Source organism: Neopelma chrysocephalum, unplaced genomic scaffold (assembly GCF_003984885.1).
Source record: "Neopelma chrysocephalum unplaced genomic scaffold, ASM398488v2 Primary Assembly neopelma1_60, whole genome shotgun sequence".
Lineage (NCBI taxonomy): Eukaryota > Metazoa > Chordata > Aves > Passeriformes > Pipridae > Neopelma > Neopelma chrysocephalum.
Genome location: NW_020897715.1, coordinates 17,663,786 through 17,683,263, shown reverse-complemented (window position 1 = coordinate 17,683,263; position 19,478 = coordinate 17,663,786). Strand labels below are relative to the sequence as shown.

Sequence of the window (19,478 nt, the reverse complement as noted above, 5' to 3'; positions counted from 1 at the left end):
AAGGGCAACTGAACCGTAATTGGATTCAGTGAGAAAAATGGTTAATTTATTAAGATGAGCATCAGTTTTATTTTGTTTATGGAGATATCTGAGTTGGTTTCATTTGTGGAGTGGATTCTTTCATTGGGAAATGAAAGAATGAACTTAAGAAGAATAAATATTGGGAAATACTAGAGAAAACCTGAATTTGGAATTGCTGTGAGGAAACATCTCTGGTTAGAGCTTGAGAGAAGCTCCAGGGAAATCACTGCAGAGCAATAATGAAGGGAATGTACTGTAAGAACAAACACCTGTACTGGTGTGGTGATCACATTCTGTTGCAAGACCTGGATCCCAGAACAGGAATGTATTTGAGGTTTTCCAGCTCCTTTTAGTAGGCTGCCCTCCTACTGATTTATTTGAACATGAACTGAAGTGGAATTTTTTTAAGACATCAGATATATTGAAAAGGTACGAATATACAGGAGTTCTTGCTAATAATCTGTATCCACTTTGTTCTTCCCCTTAAACAGACTTGCATGCTGAACTAAGGGGAATCTATTTGTTTAGACTGGCAAGGAAAAAAGTAATCCTGATTTACAGCTGATTGGTAGAATGCAAAACTTCTTGTTGCCATGTTTTGAACAGAGTTGGCAGAGCTGGATTTTTTCGGTACTGCACATAGGCTAGGAAAAGGAGTATATGACAACTGCAAAATGCTTTCAAATGCCTGGGTGTTCAATGTGGTAGTTAAAATAGAAGACAACTCTAAAGACTTGGATAGTCTTGAATAAAGTCCTGATGCCAACTTGGAATGCTCCAAATTCTCTTAAGTCTCAAAGTTGAACTCTCTTTCTATCCAACATATTTCTTCGCTTTCAGGTAGGACAAGCACTATCAATAGGTAGATCTTGTTCTTCTGTGTCAGCAAATATTAAATTGCATAATATATACAGGAAGTGCACTTCCAGTTTGTTGGCAAATTATTAGACATGAATGGAGACATCTATTTTAAAAATAAGGTATTACAGAGAAATTTAGTTCACTGTGAAGTTCTTAGGCTTATATTGCCTGGTCTATTTTAGCTGTAGTTCTAAACAGTGCTTGCTTAAAATATTTAAGAGTAGTTCATTGGACATGTTTGTTTGTGAACAGTTTTAGATTTAGTTTAAACTTGTTTCTATGCAATTTTTAAATGATCAAGCAGGATTTTTTTCAACATGCAACGTTTTAAGTATGCTAAATTAATCTTTGAGATTTGGCAAAAGCATGCTTAGCATATAACAAGGAAAATTCAATTAATTTTTAAAATTAATAGAACGAAAATCTTATTTGTTTATTCTCAATATTATGTGGATGTGCCACATAAAATAAGGCTTCCCCTCACAAATTCCAAATGCAGTCTTTTTTTGTGCCTTTTTTTTTTTTACCTTTGAATATTAGGCCCTACTTATCCTGGTTTCATTAAGCTACAGAGCATAAGGATAAGACCAGTTCTTAGCCAACTATAATTTTTTTTTACTTTATTAGGATCAGAAACTTAGGCCTAGGTGATTAGGATCATAGAAATGACATACTTTGCTATAGGCACAAGAGTTGTAATTACTTTTAGTATTTGTTTTAGGCATATAATTTTGCTGAATCAGAGTTAAACTCCCTTCATTTTTACTATTTCCTGTTCCAACCTGATGTTTAATTTCTGACAATACTGGTCTTTGTCCAGTTGCTCTTTGACAGCCCCCACTGAGAACTTGCAATCACTTTTTATAGATTATTTTACAGATTTTTATAGATGACATTTCCCCCTCTAAGCAAGAGAAAATTCAAGTGCTAAAATGACAGTGTGAATGACAAAGAGGTCCAAAATAATCTCTTCCCTTTCATCAGGGAGTCAATGTCTTCAAATGAGTTGCTGTAGGAGTAACCCTTCTGGTGTCATTTAAAAGACTTCATAAGCAGCTGAAGATGAAACCACTTAAACTCATTTTCTTGGTTGATGGTTTGTGCATTATCTGGTATTTTATGATTTTTATTTTTCTCCGTATTAGCATATGTTCTGGGTTCCTTGGAGCGTTTTTTGTTTATCTCAACCGCCAAGTGGTCCTGTGCGTCCGGCGTCACAAGGCTCTGAGCCAGTTTCTCACCAAATAGTGAGTGCCTTTGAAGATACTCTCTTTAGACTCCAGATTTCTACACCCTACTGCTATTGGATAGTAACAAATGCTTTCTGGAAGGTATTATAATATTTCAAGTGTGAGATAGTAAAAATATGAGAAACTGCTCTCATATAGGAGTAAGATCTATGTAACCATCAAGAGAATTTTTCTGCACTGGATTTTCTTCTCGATCAGTCCCAATTCTTTCAAATAGTTTCCTGGTTTAGAAGGGTGACTGTAATATTCATTCAGAGGACAAGGGAAACTATTGATTAGATAGATAATATTTTCCCTCTCTCTAATAAAGTCCTAACCTCCAAAGTTTTAATCTGAAGAAGAAAAAATGACTAACTGTAAATATTTTCAGTCTCTTTAACAGAAGAAATCTTGTGCTGTGAGAGGTGTGGGGGGCCTACAATTCTTAGCAAGTTGCAAACCTGAGCAGAATAATACTAGAAAAATAGAAGTTCGAACTAATTTTCTTATGTGGAAAACAAATTGTCTTTCTTCATTATGTAGCATTACCCACAGGCATCAGCAGAGTCATCAAATTAAGTTAATAACGAAGTGAAGCAAAGCCTGCAAAGTGGGAATTTACTTTAATTTTTTTCAGAATTTTGTAGGTCCTTAGACTGAAAGAAATTAAAGTTTATATTTTGCCTTCCTGAATACCACAGCATCTCAGAAAACACTTCCTATAGTGAACACAGTAACTTGCCAGGGGAGACATGACAGGATTAGTCCAGCACGTAGAGGTAGCTTAATGTTGTCCTAGTGCTCATGAAGTGTCTCAGTTTACCCAGAAACCCACACTGGGATTGGACACAGCAGTAGGAAAACACAGACGGCTTCAGCCTGCTCTCCAACTATGGCCCACTGGCCCAGGACACCTAGACCCACTAAATACCAAGGACACCTTCCCCAGAATCGTGATGGTCAGCAATTCCATGGAAATAGAAGCAGTTTTTCCCATAAGATTTAACGCAGTAGGGGGTGCCTGCAAGACAAAACTGTACATTTAAATCCACTAGAACAGGACACATTGCATGGGCGATGAAGAAGCAAGACTGGCATAATCAGGACAAATGGAGGAGGTACTGGCTTTTGACAATTGGTCGACACATCATTGCAAATACAAGTTTCCCCATGCATATTCAAGTTTGTGCATTTTGTACATCCCTCTCTCTTCCTCCATCCCTCCCATTACATTAACTATGGTTGGAAAAAGGGCTTTGCTGACAAGTGAACTCTCTATGAATTATGATGATGAGTGGAGCCAGTAACAGCACTCCAAAGCACAGGATACAGGTACAGAGAGCTTTCACAGAAATAGCATTCATAGTCCTGAAGTGATAGTGCTACAAGAACAGAATGTGGGGTCATATTTTAATAAAGTTTTCTTCCTTTACAGCCGACTCGTATACCCTGGGGTTATAACCTTCCTTATAGCAACTGCGACATTTCCTCCTGGATTTGGGCAGTTCATGGCAGGAGAGGTGAGAGTGGAATGTTTATTAGCAATTCTGTGCAATTCTGCAGAAAAATCTCTTCTTATCCTGTGCCCCCATAACTTTGTGTCATGGAAAGGGGAAGAAAGATATGGGAGGAGTTTGGACTGAGGAGGCACTATATGATCTCTGCTATCTCCTTCGTATAAAACTTGAAATAGGTCCACTCTCCTAAGCAAATAATAAGGAAGATGTCACCCCATGTGTAAAAGTAGTTATCCTTTCACCTGTTCAGGAAAAGTTTTATCTCTCTTCCTGAAGATGAAAAATGTGAATTAAGTCTAGTAATCATGAATTACCAAAGGAAAAATCTCCTCCACTTTCTTGCAACAGTTAGAATACTTACTCCATCTAATCTCATGACTCACACCTGTTTTTTTGCTGCTCAGTTGATGCCACGGGAAGCCATCAGCACTCTCTTTGATAACTATACCTGGATAAAACACAGTGGGGACACTCAGATCCTAGGGAAATCTGCTGCCTGGATCCATCCTAAAGTCAGCATCTTCATCATCATCCTGCTCTTCTTCCTTGTGAAGGTAGGAAGCACTGCTCCCTAGGTCAATCTCATCACGCATTCTGATGAATGACCTTTGATACTCACTGTATAGATGCTGGGAGGGAGGACTACATCAGGAAAGATTTATCAAATTCCACAAAAATAAATACTTGACTAAAAAGCTCTCAAATAATATATATTTGATCTGAATAAATTTTGATACAGTCTATTTTATATTCCTGACTACAGATAGGAGACAAATAAGAGTATGTGAGGATCGAGGATTTGTTACAATTTCTTTGTTTACCATAATTTGATGGAGAAATACATCTGAAAACAGTTTTACTCACATCTCAGAAAGCAACAGCAGATTAAAAGTTCTGAGCTGACATGGTGTATGGAAGTTGCAACTGTTCAGCCTTGAAAGGATCAATTGCGTAACTGATACAGGACAGAACAGAAGAAAACATCAGAAAGAAGAAAACATGGTATTCCAGTTTTCAAAATACAAGTAGCAAGAAAGAGGTTTTCCTAAGATGGAAAAAAAATATATAAAAGGATAAAAATATCATAGAAAAGGTCCTATTTTTTCCTACTTATTGCAAAGGAACAGAAGAGCTGAGGCCACCTTGCAATGTCAGTCAAACATTTCAGTAGATCAGGAATGGACATCAATGAGTGATTGACACAGCTGTTTCCACCTAGAGTAAAACAGTCTTATCGAATTTCTGACAGGAGGCTAAGGGTTCTGCTTGTGTGATAATTCTTATTATAGTGTTCCAAGCAGATAAGGTCTCCTTCAGCTGAATAAAAGAGGTATGGACTACATAATGTATCTCTTCTGAGTCCATCTTTTTGTCTTTAGAAGAGCTGAATCCTCAGATACTAGATTCATTGGCCTTGTCCTACTAACTAAAGGCTTTCTCAACTCACTAGATAACTGTGCCAAGCAGTTTATTTTCTTCTGGATATGTTCAGAGTTGAGATAGACCACATAAACAAGAAACTGCTGATTTTACTCTGGGCAACGCCTTGGCCTGATTCTCCACTGCACTATAGTTCCAGTTCTCAGCTATATTTGGCCAGGTTTGGTACTGCAAAGACAGAGCTTAGTTAGCAGTACTCCGTTTCTGCAGCTCGCTGGCCTCTGTGACCAGCCAGGAACTTTTCCTCAGACGGCTTATGGAAGGAAGAGCACGTTGGCCTTTGAGGTATTTTTAAGACTGTTGCCTCCGGAAGTCGTCTGGGCTAAGTCAGCACTTGAATTGGTCTTAGCAATACCAGAACAGATTTCATTTTTGGACCAATGTAGTGATAACACAAGAGGCAACAGACACAAGCTTGAGTAAACAAAACTTAGGAGTTAGACTTCAGGAAAAAATTTTCCTGACTGTGGCTCAGCAGTAGCACAAATGTCCAGAAAAGCTGGAGAATCTCCACCCTTCAAGATGTTTAGAACTCACCTGGAGAAGGCTCTGAGCAACTCCATCTAACTTAGGAGTTAGCACTTCTGGGAGCAGGGAGCTGGGGAAAAGGCCTCCAGAATTCTCTTTGTACTGAAATCTTTCTGGGTCAGTGAATTTTTGACAACACTGTTCTATAGAAAGCTAAGGTGTTTGGAGCAGTAGGAAATATCAGCTCCCGAGGTCCAAGGCAAAAGAGTTCTCCTGTTCATCCATCCCCTTGGTGATTCAGCTTCCCTGCCACCACAGGGGTCACATAGAGGTCCTCTGCATCAGTGTGGGTGCGTTGCCACAATTCCTCCAGCTCCCTTTCATGCCTCACAGCCCCTTTATCCTTCACTTTCTGGCTGAAATGCCAGGTCCCTCAGAACGTGATTCCTCATAGATTCACAGGATGGGCAGTAGAGTGAGGCTGCAGGAAATGCTATTGCTGTTCAGTAACAACTGCACTCTCTGCCTCTGTTCTAGTTCTGCATGTCTGCTGTTTTTACTACGATGCCAATCCCCTGTGGAGGCTTCATGCCTGTTTTCGTATTAGGTAGGTCTCAATTGTTTGTTGTAGCATATACATCTGACAGGTGGGGAGGATAAGAGAGTCATTGCATACATACCCAATAGGTTTCTTCCAGTGTATGAGGAGTCATCACATGATCTCTATGACAAGCTTGATTAGCAGTCCATACACCAGCCTCTGAATCTCTGTTTTTGCCATTTTCCCAACCTCCGAAGCCAAATGCTGAGGAGAAAATCCCTGTCCTTTTACATAAGGAAAGCCACACTGTAGGAAGACATGCTGAGCCATGACCTTCTAATCTCTCTGCCTCTTCACCTATAGAGAAACTTTCATCCTACAATTCATAGTAGTTGCTCCTTTCACCCCTGAAGGCCAGCTAGAAGAGACAACCTCAAAACTATTACCTGCTATGTAATCTATGACTTCTTAATTTCTTCTGACTGAAATGTGATAACAGAAATTTATTGCTTTTTTAACTGGTTTTAATTCCAATAACAAAAATAAAATTACTATTATGCTAATGTTAAGAAAGAGAAGCTAAGTTAGACTGAATTATACAAACTCATGAAGTTCAGCATTAAGTACCCACAAATCAAACATAACAATGTGCTCTAAGGACCTCCATGTTCTTGCAGGCAGCTACTGAACATAGCCAGTAGCATGCCCTTGCAGTGATGAAGGCTAACTACAAACAAGGGTGTATTAGGAAAAACCTAGCCAGCAAGGCAAAGAAATTGGTTATTTCCCTGCATTCAGCATTTTGGACACAATTCTGGAATATCATGTCATTTTGTGTCCACCAATACAAAAGATCCTCATAGGCTTGTAAAACCTGTCTGGACAAGACCATGGGTGCCTTGATCTCGCTTTGAAATTAGCCCTGTTCTGAGCAGGGATCAGAATAAGACCTCCAAAAGTCCCTTCCCACCTAAACTTTTCTGTAAGCTGTGATTCTAATTTTGGACATTCAGAGAATGTCTGAAGGGCCTCAATTGTGATTTGGACTGACATAGTACACAGCTTGAAAATATGTCCTCCTGCCTGAGAAGCACAAATACTGCTGTGCCTGGTGTGTCCAAGTGGATGAATGAGGGGTCAACTGTATTTATGTTCTTAGTATCCTTTTCTCCTCCTGGAATCTAACTTCCATATTTTGTAACTGAAAACTACTTTTTAGTCCGCAGTGTCATTTTAATGTAAGTTTTGGCTTTGTTTCTGTTAGAAAATATTCAAGTGATTGCCCAGCACAGCTGCACAGGACAGACCGGATGTTCCTTAAATGTTAATTCTGTAACTGTCAGTGATGTTTTTCAGGTGCTGCATTTGGACGTCTTATTGGGGAAATCATGGCAGCACTTTTTCCCAACGGGATCCTCTTTGATGATATTGTTTATCAAATCTTACCTGGAGGTTATGCTGTCATTGGTGAGTCTCCATGTCTTTCTTTGTCTCCACCTGGTCCCATCGTCATAACTTTCCTTATTGACATGACATGCTGTTTCTATATGATAGCCTTCTCTCCCTGTTCCTTTTCCACCCTATCTGGGAAAGGTGCAGCAGCTTTGACAGGAGCCGTGAGCCACACTGTCTCCACTGCTGTGATCTGCTTCGAGCTGACAGGTCAGATCTCTCACATCCTCCCTATGATGGTGGCTGTCATTCTTGCCAACATGGTGGCCCAGAGTTTGCAGCCCAGCCTCTATGACAGCATCATCCAGGTGAAGAAGTTGCCCTACCTGCCAGACCTGGGCTGGAATCACATAAGGTATAGTTGTAAAACAGAGGCGGAGGCAGGGAGTGGCAAAGAAGTAAAGCAGAAAAGGATAAGACTACAGGAGAAAAAAAAGTTATGAAAACGGGATAGTACTACAAAGGAAATAAAAAGACAGAAAAGGCTTGCAGTGAAAAAAAACAAGTGGTGGAGTAGAATTAGGGTTCATATACAAAAACAGAGAAAAGTCTCCTTTTTTCACTGAAAGCACAGGTTTGAATGACCTGCAGTGTTACTGAATCTGTATGAAAATTACCAAATTGCTTTAGTTTAAAAATTTAAAAATAGAGAGTTTCATTTATCTTAATTCAGTGGGGTTTGGTTTTTTTTCCTCTAACAAATGTTTGAAACCTCATTTTATTTAGATATTTTGCTTGAAGCAAAATTCAGTTATTTATACATATGACTTCCTCTCTCTAGTATCTGTAATATACATAGTTAAGTATATTAAAAACATCTATACATATGTGTGTATTATTTGGTGCAGGGTAATGGGGTGGAATACATTAATGTAATGTAATAATATATGTAATGTAATAGTGTAATATATGTAATAATAACACTGTAATGAATATCCAGTTAGTCTGTGTTGATCCTGTTGGAAAGTCCTCTGGTTAGTCATGCAGAAGATCATTTGGTATTTGTATTTTCAACTTTCACTTTTTAAAGAAGTGGTCATTTATGTATTTCTTTAAGGAATTTACCTGCTAGGCATTGTTAATATGCTAACTCTTCCCCTTATTGTCCATAAATTCACAGCAAATACAATATCTTTGTGGAGGATATTATGGTCCAAGATGTGAAATTTGTCTCCTCCAATTGTAAATACCGAGACCTGCAAACTCTACTCCAAAGCACCACAGTGAAGACTTTGCCTTTGGTGGACTCACCAGGTAAGCAATGTGAAGAAACTAACCTTTCCTGAAGACTGTCTCAGCTTAAAGAGCCAGAGAAACTAGCTTTCAAATTACATGCTGTGAAACAGACAGTGTGAACCTACTACATAAAAAATCTTCCTAAAAATCTTTCTCTGTGGATGATGTATGACAGGAGGCTGTTCCAGCTGGTCAGACAGGTAAGCTGGAGCGTGGGCAGTGAAGCAGATATAGCACATAAGGGAGGTGTGTGGGAAGTTTGTAGACTGAACTGTGATAACAGGGCCCTCCTGGGATCTTGCATAAGTTAAAAGCCTGCTTCTGATGGTGCTGAGGAGGGGCACAGCTCAGGAACGGTGAGCTTCCTTCCCACAGCCTAGTAGCAACTAGCACGGCTCGTTAATGACTCCTGTATTGCTCTAGACAGAATGAGCCCAAGCACTTTGAAGAACCATGAGGGAGGAAAGGGACAATCAAAACCTTGATGTGGCTTAATGGCTTCTCTGCTCCGTGTTATACAGAAACCATGATCCTTCTGGGGTCTGTAGAGCGATCGGAACTGGAAGCTCTCCTCCAGAGACATATAAGCCCAGAACGACGACAGCTCCTCAACAGAGAAATGCAGCAGAAGCTGTCTGAGGCACCTTACGATGGACACAGCCAAGGACCGTGGGCAAACCTGCCAAAGCTGAAGCATGACTCTTTTGCTTATGTTGATGAGGATGAGGATACAGATGAGAAGGGAGAGGTGAGGGAGACAAGTGGAGAGATTGCAACACAGAGACTGCTTAAGAAGCAGTAAGGCATTTGGAGATGCTGAGAAAGAAATGACACAAGGTGGACTTTATTTTCTGTCCTTTCCATAACAGCTGCCTCAGCCCCCAAGTCCCACTCCCAGTTACCCAGAGGAGCCAAATGGCCTGACAAGTCCTCTTAAACAAATGACTGAAACTTTGGAGCCCCAGCAACACTCAGGTATAGTAACTTCTGGCATGCCTCAAACACGTCCTAGCCAGCTTGGGGAAGCTTTCACACTAACTGTTTGTACATGCCTGTGCGAGGTGCTAGTTTCCCAGAGATTGAGAGAAGGAACTTTCTCTGCCATTCCAGTATTAAAGATACTTTGTTAGTGTACTGTACCTAGAAAGATCTTCTGTTGTGATCCTCAGAGAGCATGGCAAAAGTAGGCCCACTAAAGATGCTCTCTCTCTTTTAGTACTCCCCACTCCACCCTTTGCAATAACATCTCCTTGGACATTTGCTGGAGAGTCTGCATGGAAGATCTCTTGGTTTCTTCACCATATGGATTAATTTCCCTGGGGAAAGCAGCCTGAGAGCTAAACATTTGCACTTGGTTTTTGAGTAGCTTAGGCTGTTGTTCAGCCTTCTCCAAAACTGAACAGTTCCTCCCTCAGACATGCAACTCTTTGATTCAGCTACATTAATATGATGGACAAATACTGATGTATTGTGTTCTTTTTGTACCAACCCAGCCTATATTAGCTTTGCTCTCAAGACTGTACTTACAGTGCATTTCTGATTCATATATCACGTATATTTGATACAGGATGGTGGGTTGTTTTTCTCCTTTACACATCCTGAAACATGCAGAGAGTGAGTAAGCACAGAGATATACCTCAGTATTGAGAATTAATACAGAGGATAGGACTCTAGCTCATGCTTTTAGGCACCCAGAGGTTAGCAAATAATACAGCATATAGCAAATTCTGGTTCAGTAACACCTCTCGTACGACTAAACCTCTAAGGCATAGAAAAACCCATGCTATGCTTTCACAGCAGTGGAGTGCTCGAGCAGCCATCCACCTTCCCTACCAAAGCAGAAAAAGAATCACATATGAAAACAAGGACAGTGTGTGAGACATTTTATGGGAAGATAGTACTGAGTGACCCAGGAACGACAAGAGGAAGTGGTACAGGAATGACTCTGTGAGGCCTTGCCGTTTTTAGTTTTGCTCATAGCTATCGTTGTTTTTGAGCAAATTTCCTCCACAGCCTTGTTTACAACAGCATGAAATTCTCTCCTGCTCTTTGCTAACTCTTGCCTATCCTGCCTGGGAGTATAACTCTGGTCTTTTCCATTCCCATAATTACACTGCTGTTACAACCCATGGACTCCTCACCTCTTTGCACCTGTCACATTCAGTCTGTTGATATATTTTGTCTTTGAACTACTTTCCAAATTCTTACCTCCTTTGCCACATTCGTTCTCCAAGTCACATTCTCTTCGTGGACTGCAGAAACCTCCTGTCACAGCATTTTATCCCATGTATCAGATTGTTTGCTGTATTAGTAGTCCTGCTTTTGGTTTGTTGTTTTGTTTTTTCTGTTCTATGAATATTATCTGCAAAGACAACTTTGTAATGGTTTACTTCCTATCTTTGAAAAACAGATATTCCATGGGAATATTCATTCTGGAATGTCCCAGATACCACCTTACAAATTCAATGCTAGATTGTGACTGACTCAGCCCTATCATATCATGTCCCTCATATTATTTCCAAGCCTGCCTTGGGTAAGGGGATGGGCATGGGGCTTTGTATTTTTGTCTCTCATTTGTTCTTCTCTCTTTTCCATGTGTTTGTTCTCATTGTTCAGGCAATTCCAGGCATTTGAGGCAACTGATCCAGCAGCTTTTGTGCCATTGCAGCCGTCCACTTGAAACAGAGAGCACTGTCAAGGTTAGGGCTACAGAGAGCTTAGTAGTACCCTGAAGAAGGAAGGGAATGCAATGGAAATATAAGAAAGAAGGGAATGCAATGGAAATATAACCTACTATTCAGAGACATTCAGCATTTGGCCAAAACATGGACACAATTATGGTCCTGAACTCTGACAGCATCAGTGGGGAACACTCTCCAAAGAGAAAGGGTGTGATTACTGTAAAGGACTTTGTATCTTCCTCAAGAGCCACCTGTGCTCAGGTGTCAATGCTGCCACCATGACTGAGTGTGGGCATTTTTTCTCAGTGAAAAAAATTAATGATATTTTGGATAACCTGCAATAAAGTGCAGTTCTATTCCATTTGGCAAACAGTTTTGGCTAGACAGAGAAAAATTAAAAAGTGCTTTTGGTTCTTGCCACGTTAAATGTCCTTGGTTATCTGACACGTCTGCACAGGCTTTGTGCATATCATAAAGAGCTTATGGGAGACCCATCCACCCTAGAGCAGTGGTTGGACCCCACGTGGGATATCTTGAGAGCATCTAAATCAGTACTAGATGCCCATGTTTGGGCACCTGAATTGCTCCACCAGAATTCCATGGTGAATTGTCATTGACAAGGGAAGCACAGCAAGAACAAGGTACACCTTATAATGGATGTATATAAAGAAAATCTAAGCACTCAGTAATATACTATTTGGAGCAAAAAGGGGACCACATGGGTCTGTGCAGGTTTTTATTTTCTGTACTCAGTGAAACAGTGGGGTTTTTGGCTGTCCTGAAGAGTGTTTTCTCCTACAGGAGCCGGCGGAAGTTGTTGAGACAATGACACCAGAAGAGGTAAGACCAGCTGCAGAAAGGGAGTGAGGTTAAGTGAGTGCTTCTTATACCCATTTCCTGTCACTTGCAATACTTCCTGAACACCAGCAACCTCAGTGATTGCCACATAAAGCCACGGCTAAAGCCATCTTCTTCTTCAAGTTGCACAGTGGGCAAGTCTCACCCAATAAGAGCAGATTGTCTGGCTAGATGTGCTGATAAGGCTCTGACTAATCTGACCTACCTTTGAAGTCAGCCCTGCTGCAAGCAGTGTTTTGGACTAGAGACCTCCACTGGTGCCCCCTCACCTAAATCTTTCTGTGGTCCTATGTTATTCCTTCACTTTTTACACAAAGGATCAATTATCTTGCAATGACAAGGGGAAGATGCACTCAGAAAAGAAAGCAAAAGATGTTCACTCCCTCTTTGAGCGGGAAGAAGCAAAACCTCATTTTCTCAGAAAACCTCTGAGGTACTGGAATTGCTCTGTTTCCACAGGGACTTGACATCAAGCAAGAAAGGGATGCAAAACCTCAGGGGGGTGATATAATGGGTAAGATGAACAATCTACATAGAAAGGAAGAAGCATTAACAGAAGAAGGGGACTAGTTTGGGTACACGAGGCAGCAACACTGCAGATCACTGTAAGTGATTCCTCTTCTTTCCTGTGTCAGATAGATGCTTGGGAACAGGAGGAACTGAACAAGAACGTGTGCTTTGACAGCTGCCGCATAGACCCCTGCCCTTTCCAACTGGTGGAGAGAACTTCCCTGCACAAGGTGGGTGCTGATGTCTCCCTGAGGCATATATCATTCTTCTTCATCCTATCTATCATTGCAAGTTCAGTCTATGACTTATTTCTTCTCCTTGTCTTCACCTACAACTACTACCACCAGCTACTTCCACATCCAGTTACAGAAGTCAGTTTGTTCCTACAACCTTCTGTGTGTACCTCCAGTCTCCTGCAAAACAAAAGGCTACGTGATAAGAAGTCTGAGTGCATTTATTTATAAACCTTTTGGACACCACACAGGATTTCCCAGCCACTACCTTAACACTGTAGTAGAATTGTATGCCTTGCTGCTGTGGCATTACACTGAGATTTACACTCTACTTTGTCAGTGTGCAGTACTGGAATGAGTACTTCTGGATTTCTTAGGGTGTTTCTGTCAGGGTTTAGAGTCTGTCTATATCATAGGTTCTTCATTGAACTGAAGCACAAGGAAAGAGGAAGCTCATGCAACTTCTAGAGTCAACACAGGATGACTGGGGATTAAAGCAATCGTATGTCAGGGGAAGAGAGGACTGGCCTTTCACTCAGTGGAAAGGAAAAGCAGTCTACTGAAGTGAAAGTGCACAGTACCTGTTTTTATAAATATTCATTTAATGTGAATGGTCAGCATATACCTTGCACAAAATTAATTAATTGCTGTTATCAAAGGGGTAAGATAGCCTTGAGCAAAATAAGAACAGGTTAGCATATAGTTCAGATGAGTTTGGTGTTTTCTAAAGGGCTGGCTGAAGTGATCTGAAAACCACTAGCATTTATCTTTGAGAATATAGGGGTTACAAGAAATTACACTTGAAGGCTGCAAAAGGGGAAGTTTTGTACCTGTTATACAAAAGAGCAAGTGAGAAACTCTGAAAAAAGAGACAAATCAACTTAACTTGGATGCACACAAAAAAGCAGGAATAAATAATCAAACTATCTGAGGTATGCACAGTTAGAGCTAAATGTAAGACTACTGACAATGGCAAGAATATAACTGTTTACCATGATCAAACTATATTTAAGCAGTCCCTTTTTTTTTTTTTACATTAGGGTAAAATGTCTTGTTCCTGAGAAATGAGATTTTTCCTAGTTTACACTTGAAAATGACATTCAATATCTCATGTGATGTAAAAAACCAGGCAAACACCAACTGTGAAAGGATGACTAAATGTAAGACCACAGGTAAAGTCCAGCTGGAGCTCAGCTAAAAGAAATTGAAGGTTGGAAGTACACCACAGATGAGCACTGAGAATGTGGAAAGTTTTAGAAAGCCAGATCTATGAAGAATAGTAAAATAATGGGGTATATTTAGGCTTAAGAAAAGAAGACTGATAAGAGTGTGATATTTGCCCTTTCAAGGAGACTTCGCAAGAGAAAGGGAATAACTTGTTCTCAGTGTTCTCGCTGCACTGGATAAGCAGCAACAAGCTTAAGTTTTAACAAAAATTATTCTGGAACAGGAAAAAATAAATCTTCTATTGTTAAGGAAAGCACTAGAATAAATAACCTAAGCAGTTTCTGGCTTTACATAGGCTAGGTCAATTTCCAGGACCAAAATGAAACAGATCTGCTAAGTCCCCAAATACACAACACAGGGTATTGCATGTGAATCTCTGCCAGATGCAGGATGAGAGTGACCTTGAGAATGATGTTCTCCATCATCAATGCATTCCCAACTATGGCTGCACAGCAGAAGGACCAAAGAGTAGAATTTGACAAATACAAAAGGGGAAGGTAGTTTCTCACCGGGATAACTGCAGACTTGCATGCCTTTGTGATTCCCATTTCTAAATCCCAAGTACCAGCTCTAGCACCAAGTACCATGTTACCAGTTTCCAAAATCCCTGAAATGGTCTTTTGTGGTTTTGCTCATAGACGCATACATTGTTCTCATTACTGGGCCTCAGCCATGCCTATGTAACCAGTATGGGGAAGCTGAGGGGAGTGTTGGCTTTGGAAGAGGTAAGTACAGATCCCTTACCATTCTCTTAATTAGCTGCAAATATCCTGTGGATCACTGCAATACCTTACAGATGCTGCAAGTTCCAGCTGGGAATATATATAATTACAATTGCTGCATTTTCAATCCAGTGTTGAATTCTGAATCAACTCTTTGGAAGCCATGTAGAGGAATGGATGACTGCATTTCAGAGGAGGCAGCAGGTGTTGTTTACAGGAATGTTAGAAGGTTCATCCTTTTCATGAGTGTAGGGCTCTTAACTGAGTGGCTATTGCTGTTTCTGAAAGTGGTGTAGAATTTGTTATTTACCATGGAATTTTTCATTACACGACCAATGTAAAAGATTATCTCCATAGGCCTCAGAGCTAGAGCTATGACTCTATTTGTGATCCCTTTGCCCTGGGGAGTAGATGAACTTCTGCTGAGTAAGGTTGGATCACCCTTCTCTTCATCTGTTTCTTCTGACCTTTTTCTCTTCTTACAGCTCCAGAAGGCAATAGAAGGTTCCACGCGCTCCGGGGTTCGTCTCCGCCCACCCCTCGCCAGTTTCCGAAGTACCAACCGGACTTCCACCAAGAGTGAGAAGGTCAGTCAGGCCACTCAGGCGTGGAGCCGGGAGGACAATGGCATGGTGGCAGCACAGCAAGCAGTGCCCTTGGGCACTGAGAGCCCACTGCCTCCCTGCCCGGACTCCCCGCAGCCCTCACACTCGCATGAAGAGGGGGAAGTCCCATGCTCCACTTATGCCACTGATACTGAGTTGGAAGAGATGGAGCTTACAGGGCCAGTTGCTGAAAACATCTCAGACATCCTCAAGGACATAAGCCTACGCACCACTGACCTGGATGAAGATGAAGATGAGGATGAGGATGTCCGCTTATAACTGGTGTGAGGGTAGTAGTCCATCACACTCTTCAGTGAGCCAGTCTTCTTGTGTTTGCTCCTCAAAGAGAAGCTTTTGGATGTTCTTTGCAATCCCCACAGAGGTATGATTCAGCTGGGAGGAGGGGCATCAGACCAACCCTTTCTTCTGCTGCATTGTCTCTGTACAAAGAACTGTTGGACTATACGGTGTGTTCAGGTATCAGATGTGGACTGGAAGGTGCCGAAGTACAGGCTCATAATGCTTAGGCTTCTGCCATGTCTACATAATGCAGCAGAAGGGGTTGTAACAGGATATGAATACTGCTGGACACGGTCAGCATGTTCTGGGTCAATCTGCCATGTGGAAAGTGGAAGAGGAGCAGTTCTTCTCATTTACCATTGGTGTCATCCTTCCAGTCACACCTGGCCTGCACACACCAGTGTAACACAGCCAGGCCCCCAGCCTAGAAGCATACTGCTGCTTCTGACTGCAATCCTGTCCACGTTGCTGCAGCTCCTTTTCACTAGCTCTTATCTTGCATCCCTCCCAAACATTCCCATGTAGAACATTTTTATTCTTTCTCAATATTTACTCTGGGATTTTCCTGGATGGGGGTGCAGTTAAGAGCTTCTCCTCTGTCCTTTAGCTGAGCCACACCCTAAAAACAGATAGAAGGAAAATATTGGTATATGTCTCATGTCTTGAATTCAGCCAGGGCTTTAGAAAGCACTGGAAGGGAGAAAAGCCTCTTTGTTTTCCCATAATCTCTGGAATTTTTAAACAGAATGTGAAAATTTCAAGTGGGGGTATTCTCAGTATTGGGGGAAGAGGAGTAAAGCAGCACGTACATAACTATATTTCAAATACCTGTGTTTGTCTCTCTGAATCACTGTTCACAATTTTTCCACAGTTATAGTCTTAAAATACAAGAACTCAAAATAAAAAAAAAAAATGGAGTGTTTGCAGGCTGCCAAGAAATATAGCAGAGGGAAGCCGGATTTTCTACACTTTGAAAACAGGTTTCTTTCTGAAAACTCCTGCTTTCTTTCCTGCTAATTCTGCACTGCCTACTTTCCACATATTTCTGCATACCTCATATCTGAGAATTCCAGCTCTCACTTTTGCCGGCTTCTCTCCATTGTGACTAACAGCAGAGACCTCAACCCTTGTCTACAGCATCCCTCTCTATTCCAGTTCTAAATCTAGAGCAGATCTTGATCTGCATCTTGCAAAAAGATGTCTTGTCAGTTCGTGTCACGCATGCAAAATCTTAGCATCCAAAGATAAGATGCTGGTTTGTTTAACTCACTGCTCTTGTGAGGTTTTCTCAGTAAATAGGCAAAATCAAATTCTGTGTATTCTGCTGCTTTCTTCTCATAGTCTACATCTCTTTCTATCATATTTTTGGTGTCTCATGGCACTTATATGCAGTCCCAAGCAGCCTATTGGATGCGTTTCCACTTACCAGCAACAGAGAAGAAATCCAGGCTTGGAGAATATGTTCTTGGGGGTATTCTCCCAGATGCTGGGTGACATCCCCTTTCCTGATATTATTAAAGCTTTACCTAACTTAGAGTGACCAGTTTCACCTTAACAGGTAATTTTCCATAAGCTCTCTCAGTAGCAAGTCAAAAATATCATTACCTCTAACCCAGGCGCCAAAGGAAAATTCCCTCCTGGCTTTAATTCCGAGGATTGACATTGATCTTACACCAATTCCTCTCTGATGATGCTTATGGGTGGGAGAGTCTGTGACAAGATTATAGTAGAAGGAAATTTTACCAGCTAGTCTCTTGAAGGGGGAAAAATTTATTTCTGCTGACTGGAATTCAGAGCCCACCAGCTGTGTATTGTCTTTGGCACGTGATCCACCCTTATGAGCTAACTGGGGACAGCCTTTCCCTTTCTTCTGTCCTCGCAGAGTCACCCTGTCCTTGTGAGAAGACAACACTGATCTGAGGGCAAGTCTCTTGCACACACCAGCTGCTTGCCTCCACCAGAGGGGCACATTTCTGTCTGCCAGGCATTAGCACACAGCCTCCCTGCTACCTTTGTGTCACCTTCTGCTGCCTGCAGAGAAGAGGCAAAACAACTGCTTTTTTTTCTCAGGGAACTCTGATAGTCCTTTATACAAGCAAAGGAGAAAGGACATTCCTTTTAAACTCGCACAAATGTGCAGTGAGTGACAACACTGAGACCAAATCAGATCACAAGGTCCATGTACCCTCACGAACGACGAGTTTCTCCAAGTCATCCCCAGCCTTACAGTGCAGATTTACATTTTGTAGCTTAAACAAATGCTTCCACTGAGATAGATGAGACAAGGAGAAATTTTGAGACTGGAGTCAATACACCTCCCCCTCCTGTCTCCTGAATACAGATACATGTTCTGCTCCAGTCCCACACTTCTCCTACAGTGTGTTACAGAAGAACTGGGATTCTGACTAGCTGAGAAAGCAGATGGAGTCTAAATCAAAGCCAGTGAGTGTGTGAGTCATGACAGACAGATTGTGAGCTGGGGGAGATGAAGCTGGAACAAAAATTATGCACATGGAGAGGCTTGGGGAGCTTGGAGTAAGACACAAGCTAACCTGGAAAGCTTCTTGAGGTTTGTCACCTGAGAATATACAAGCACACACATGTGTGCTCACACATTCACACACACGTATTTCTCCATTCCTATTGCCTTTAGCTTCCCAGGCTTCCTATGAGGAGCTGGATTTCTCTCTGTGGGGAAACTGAAAGGTGAGTGTAACTGCTGTTTCTTGTAGACACTACTCAAGATCCATTCTAGGTATTGCCTCCACCCATGGAACAGAAGCAGCATTCATCTGCACCATTTTCTCACCTGTATTAATACATGAAAAAGCATAGGGAGTCAGGATGGGACAAAAATCATACTGCAAAGATGGTCTGCAAAGGCTGAAGTTATTTCCTCTTCCATTTTACCAATAAAATCTTCACTGAGCTGATGCCAAGTACTTTAATAGGTGTAAAATGTGCAGTGAACTGACACTAAACACTTGTCAAGGGAACCCGCTCTCCCTAGTAAACACTTCTGTCTCGTTAAACTGAGACAGCACCCAACATATAACAGTATGAGAAGAACACAACAATGAAATATCTCCATCAGAGCAGAAAATCTGGAGGAAACACCACCACCAAAAACAACAAAAGAAAAACTAAATAAAATCCTTTGACCTTGTATCTTCAAAATAAATGCAATCTTAATTTCAACTAATTGTCAGTTCACTGAAGTAAATGAAGGTGAGAAGTTATGTCTTGAATTTTAATCTAGCAAAAAATAGAACTCTCACATGGCATTCAAAGGTGAAAGCAGAAGTTTTGGTTTTAAATGCATCAATATAAAGAATTGAAAAAATAGGGGAGGCTTAAGGTTGGTAAGACAGGGCTTTGGGTAGCTATGACAAGGCTAAGAGACGCAGTCATGAGTCGGATGAAGGAGAAAACACATGGAGATGGACTATTGGACAATAAGAAAAATTTGCCGGAACAACGTAACTTTTTTGGTTGGCAAATTACTTGAGACTAAGAAAAATTCTAGTTTGCTAAGCCTAAGGACAAAACCACATAGTACAAGCAGAAATAGAGAGAC

The 19,478-nt window shown here is 41.1% G+C and overlaps 1 protein-coding gene across 6 annotated transcripts in view; it reads left to right on the top strand.

Moving 5' to 3' along the window:
- The window catches only part of CLCN1 (chloride voltage-gated channel 1), a 58,037-nt gene extending 40,826 nt beyond the window's left edge, over nucleotides 1-17,211 (top strand). For 4 of the 6 annotated variants that reach the window (XM_027681383.1, XM_027681382.1, XM_027681379.1 and 1 more), the window contains 14 exons: nucleotides 2,028-2,129; nucleotides 3,547-3,631; nucleotides 4,033-4,182; nucleotides 6,074-6,143; nucleotides 7,434-7,544; nucleotides 7,632-7,884; nucleotides 8,650-8,783; nucleotides 9,287-9,513; nucleotides 9,635-9,740; nucleotides 11,382-11,464; nucleotides 12,248-12,286; nucleotides 12,940-13,044; nucleotides 14,913-14,999; nucleotides 15,482-17,211. In XM_027681383.1, coding sequence (XP_027537184.1) covers nucleotides 2,028-2,129; nucleotides 3,547-3,631; nucleotides 4,033-4,182; nucleotides 6,074-6,143; nucleotides 7,434-7,544; nucleotides 7,632-7,884; nucleotides 8,650-8,783; nucleotides 9,287-9,513; nucleotides 9,635-9,740; nucleotides 11,382-11,464; nucleotides 12,248-12,286; nucleotides 12,940-13,044; nucleotides 14,913-14,999; nucleotides 15,482-15,880 — 1,951 coding nt within the window. In that variant the 3' untranslated portion in view covers nucleotides 15,881-17,211. The remainder of the gene's footprint in view (nucleotides 1-2,027; nucleotides 2,130-3,546; nucleotides 3,632-4,032; nucleotides 4,183-6,073; nucleotides 6,144-7,433; nucleotides 7,545-7,631; nucleotides 7,885-8,649; nucleotides 8,784-9,286; nucleotides 9,514-9,634; nucleotides 9,741-11,381; nucleotides 11,465-12,247; nucleotides 12,287-12,939; nucleotides 13,045-14,912; nucleotides 15,000-15,481) is intronic. The other 2 variants (XM_027681381.1, XM_027681380.1) reach the window with 2 other exon arrangements.
- Nucleotides 17,212-19,478: the final 2,267 nt, after the last annotated feature.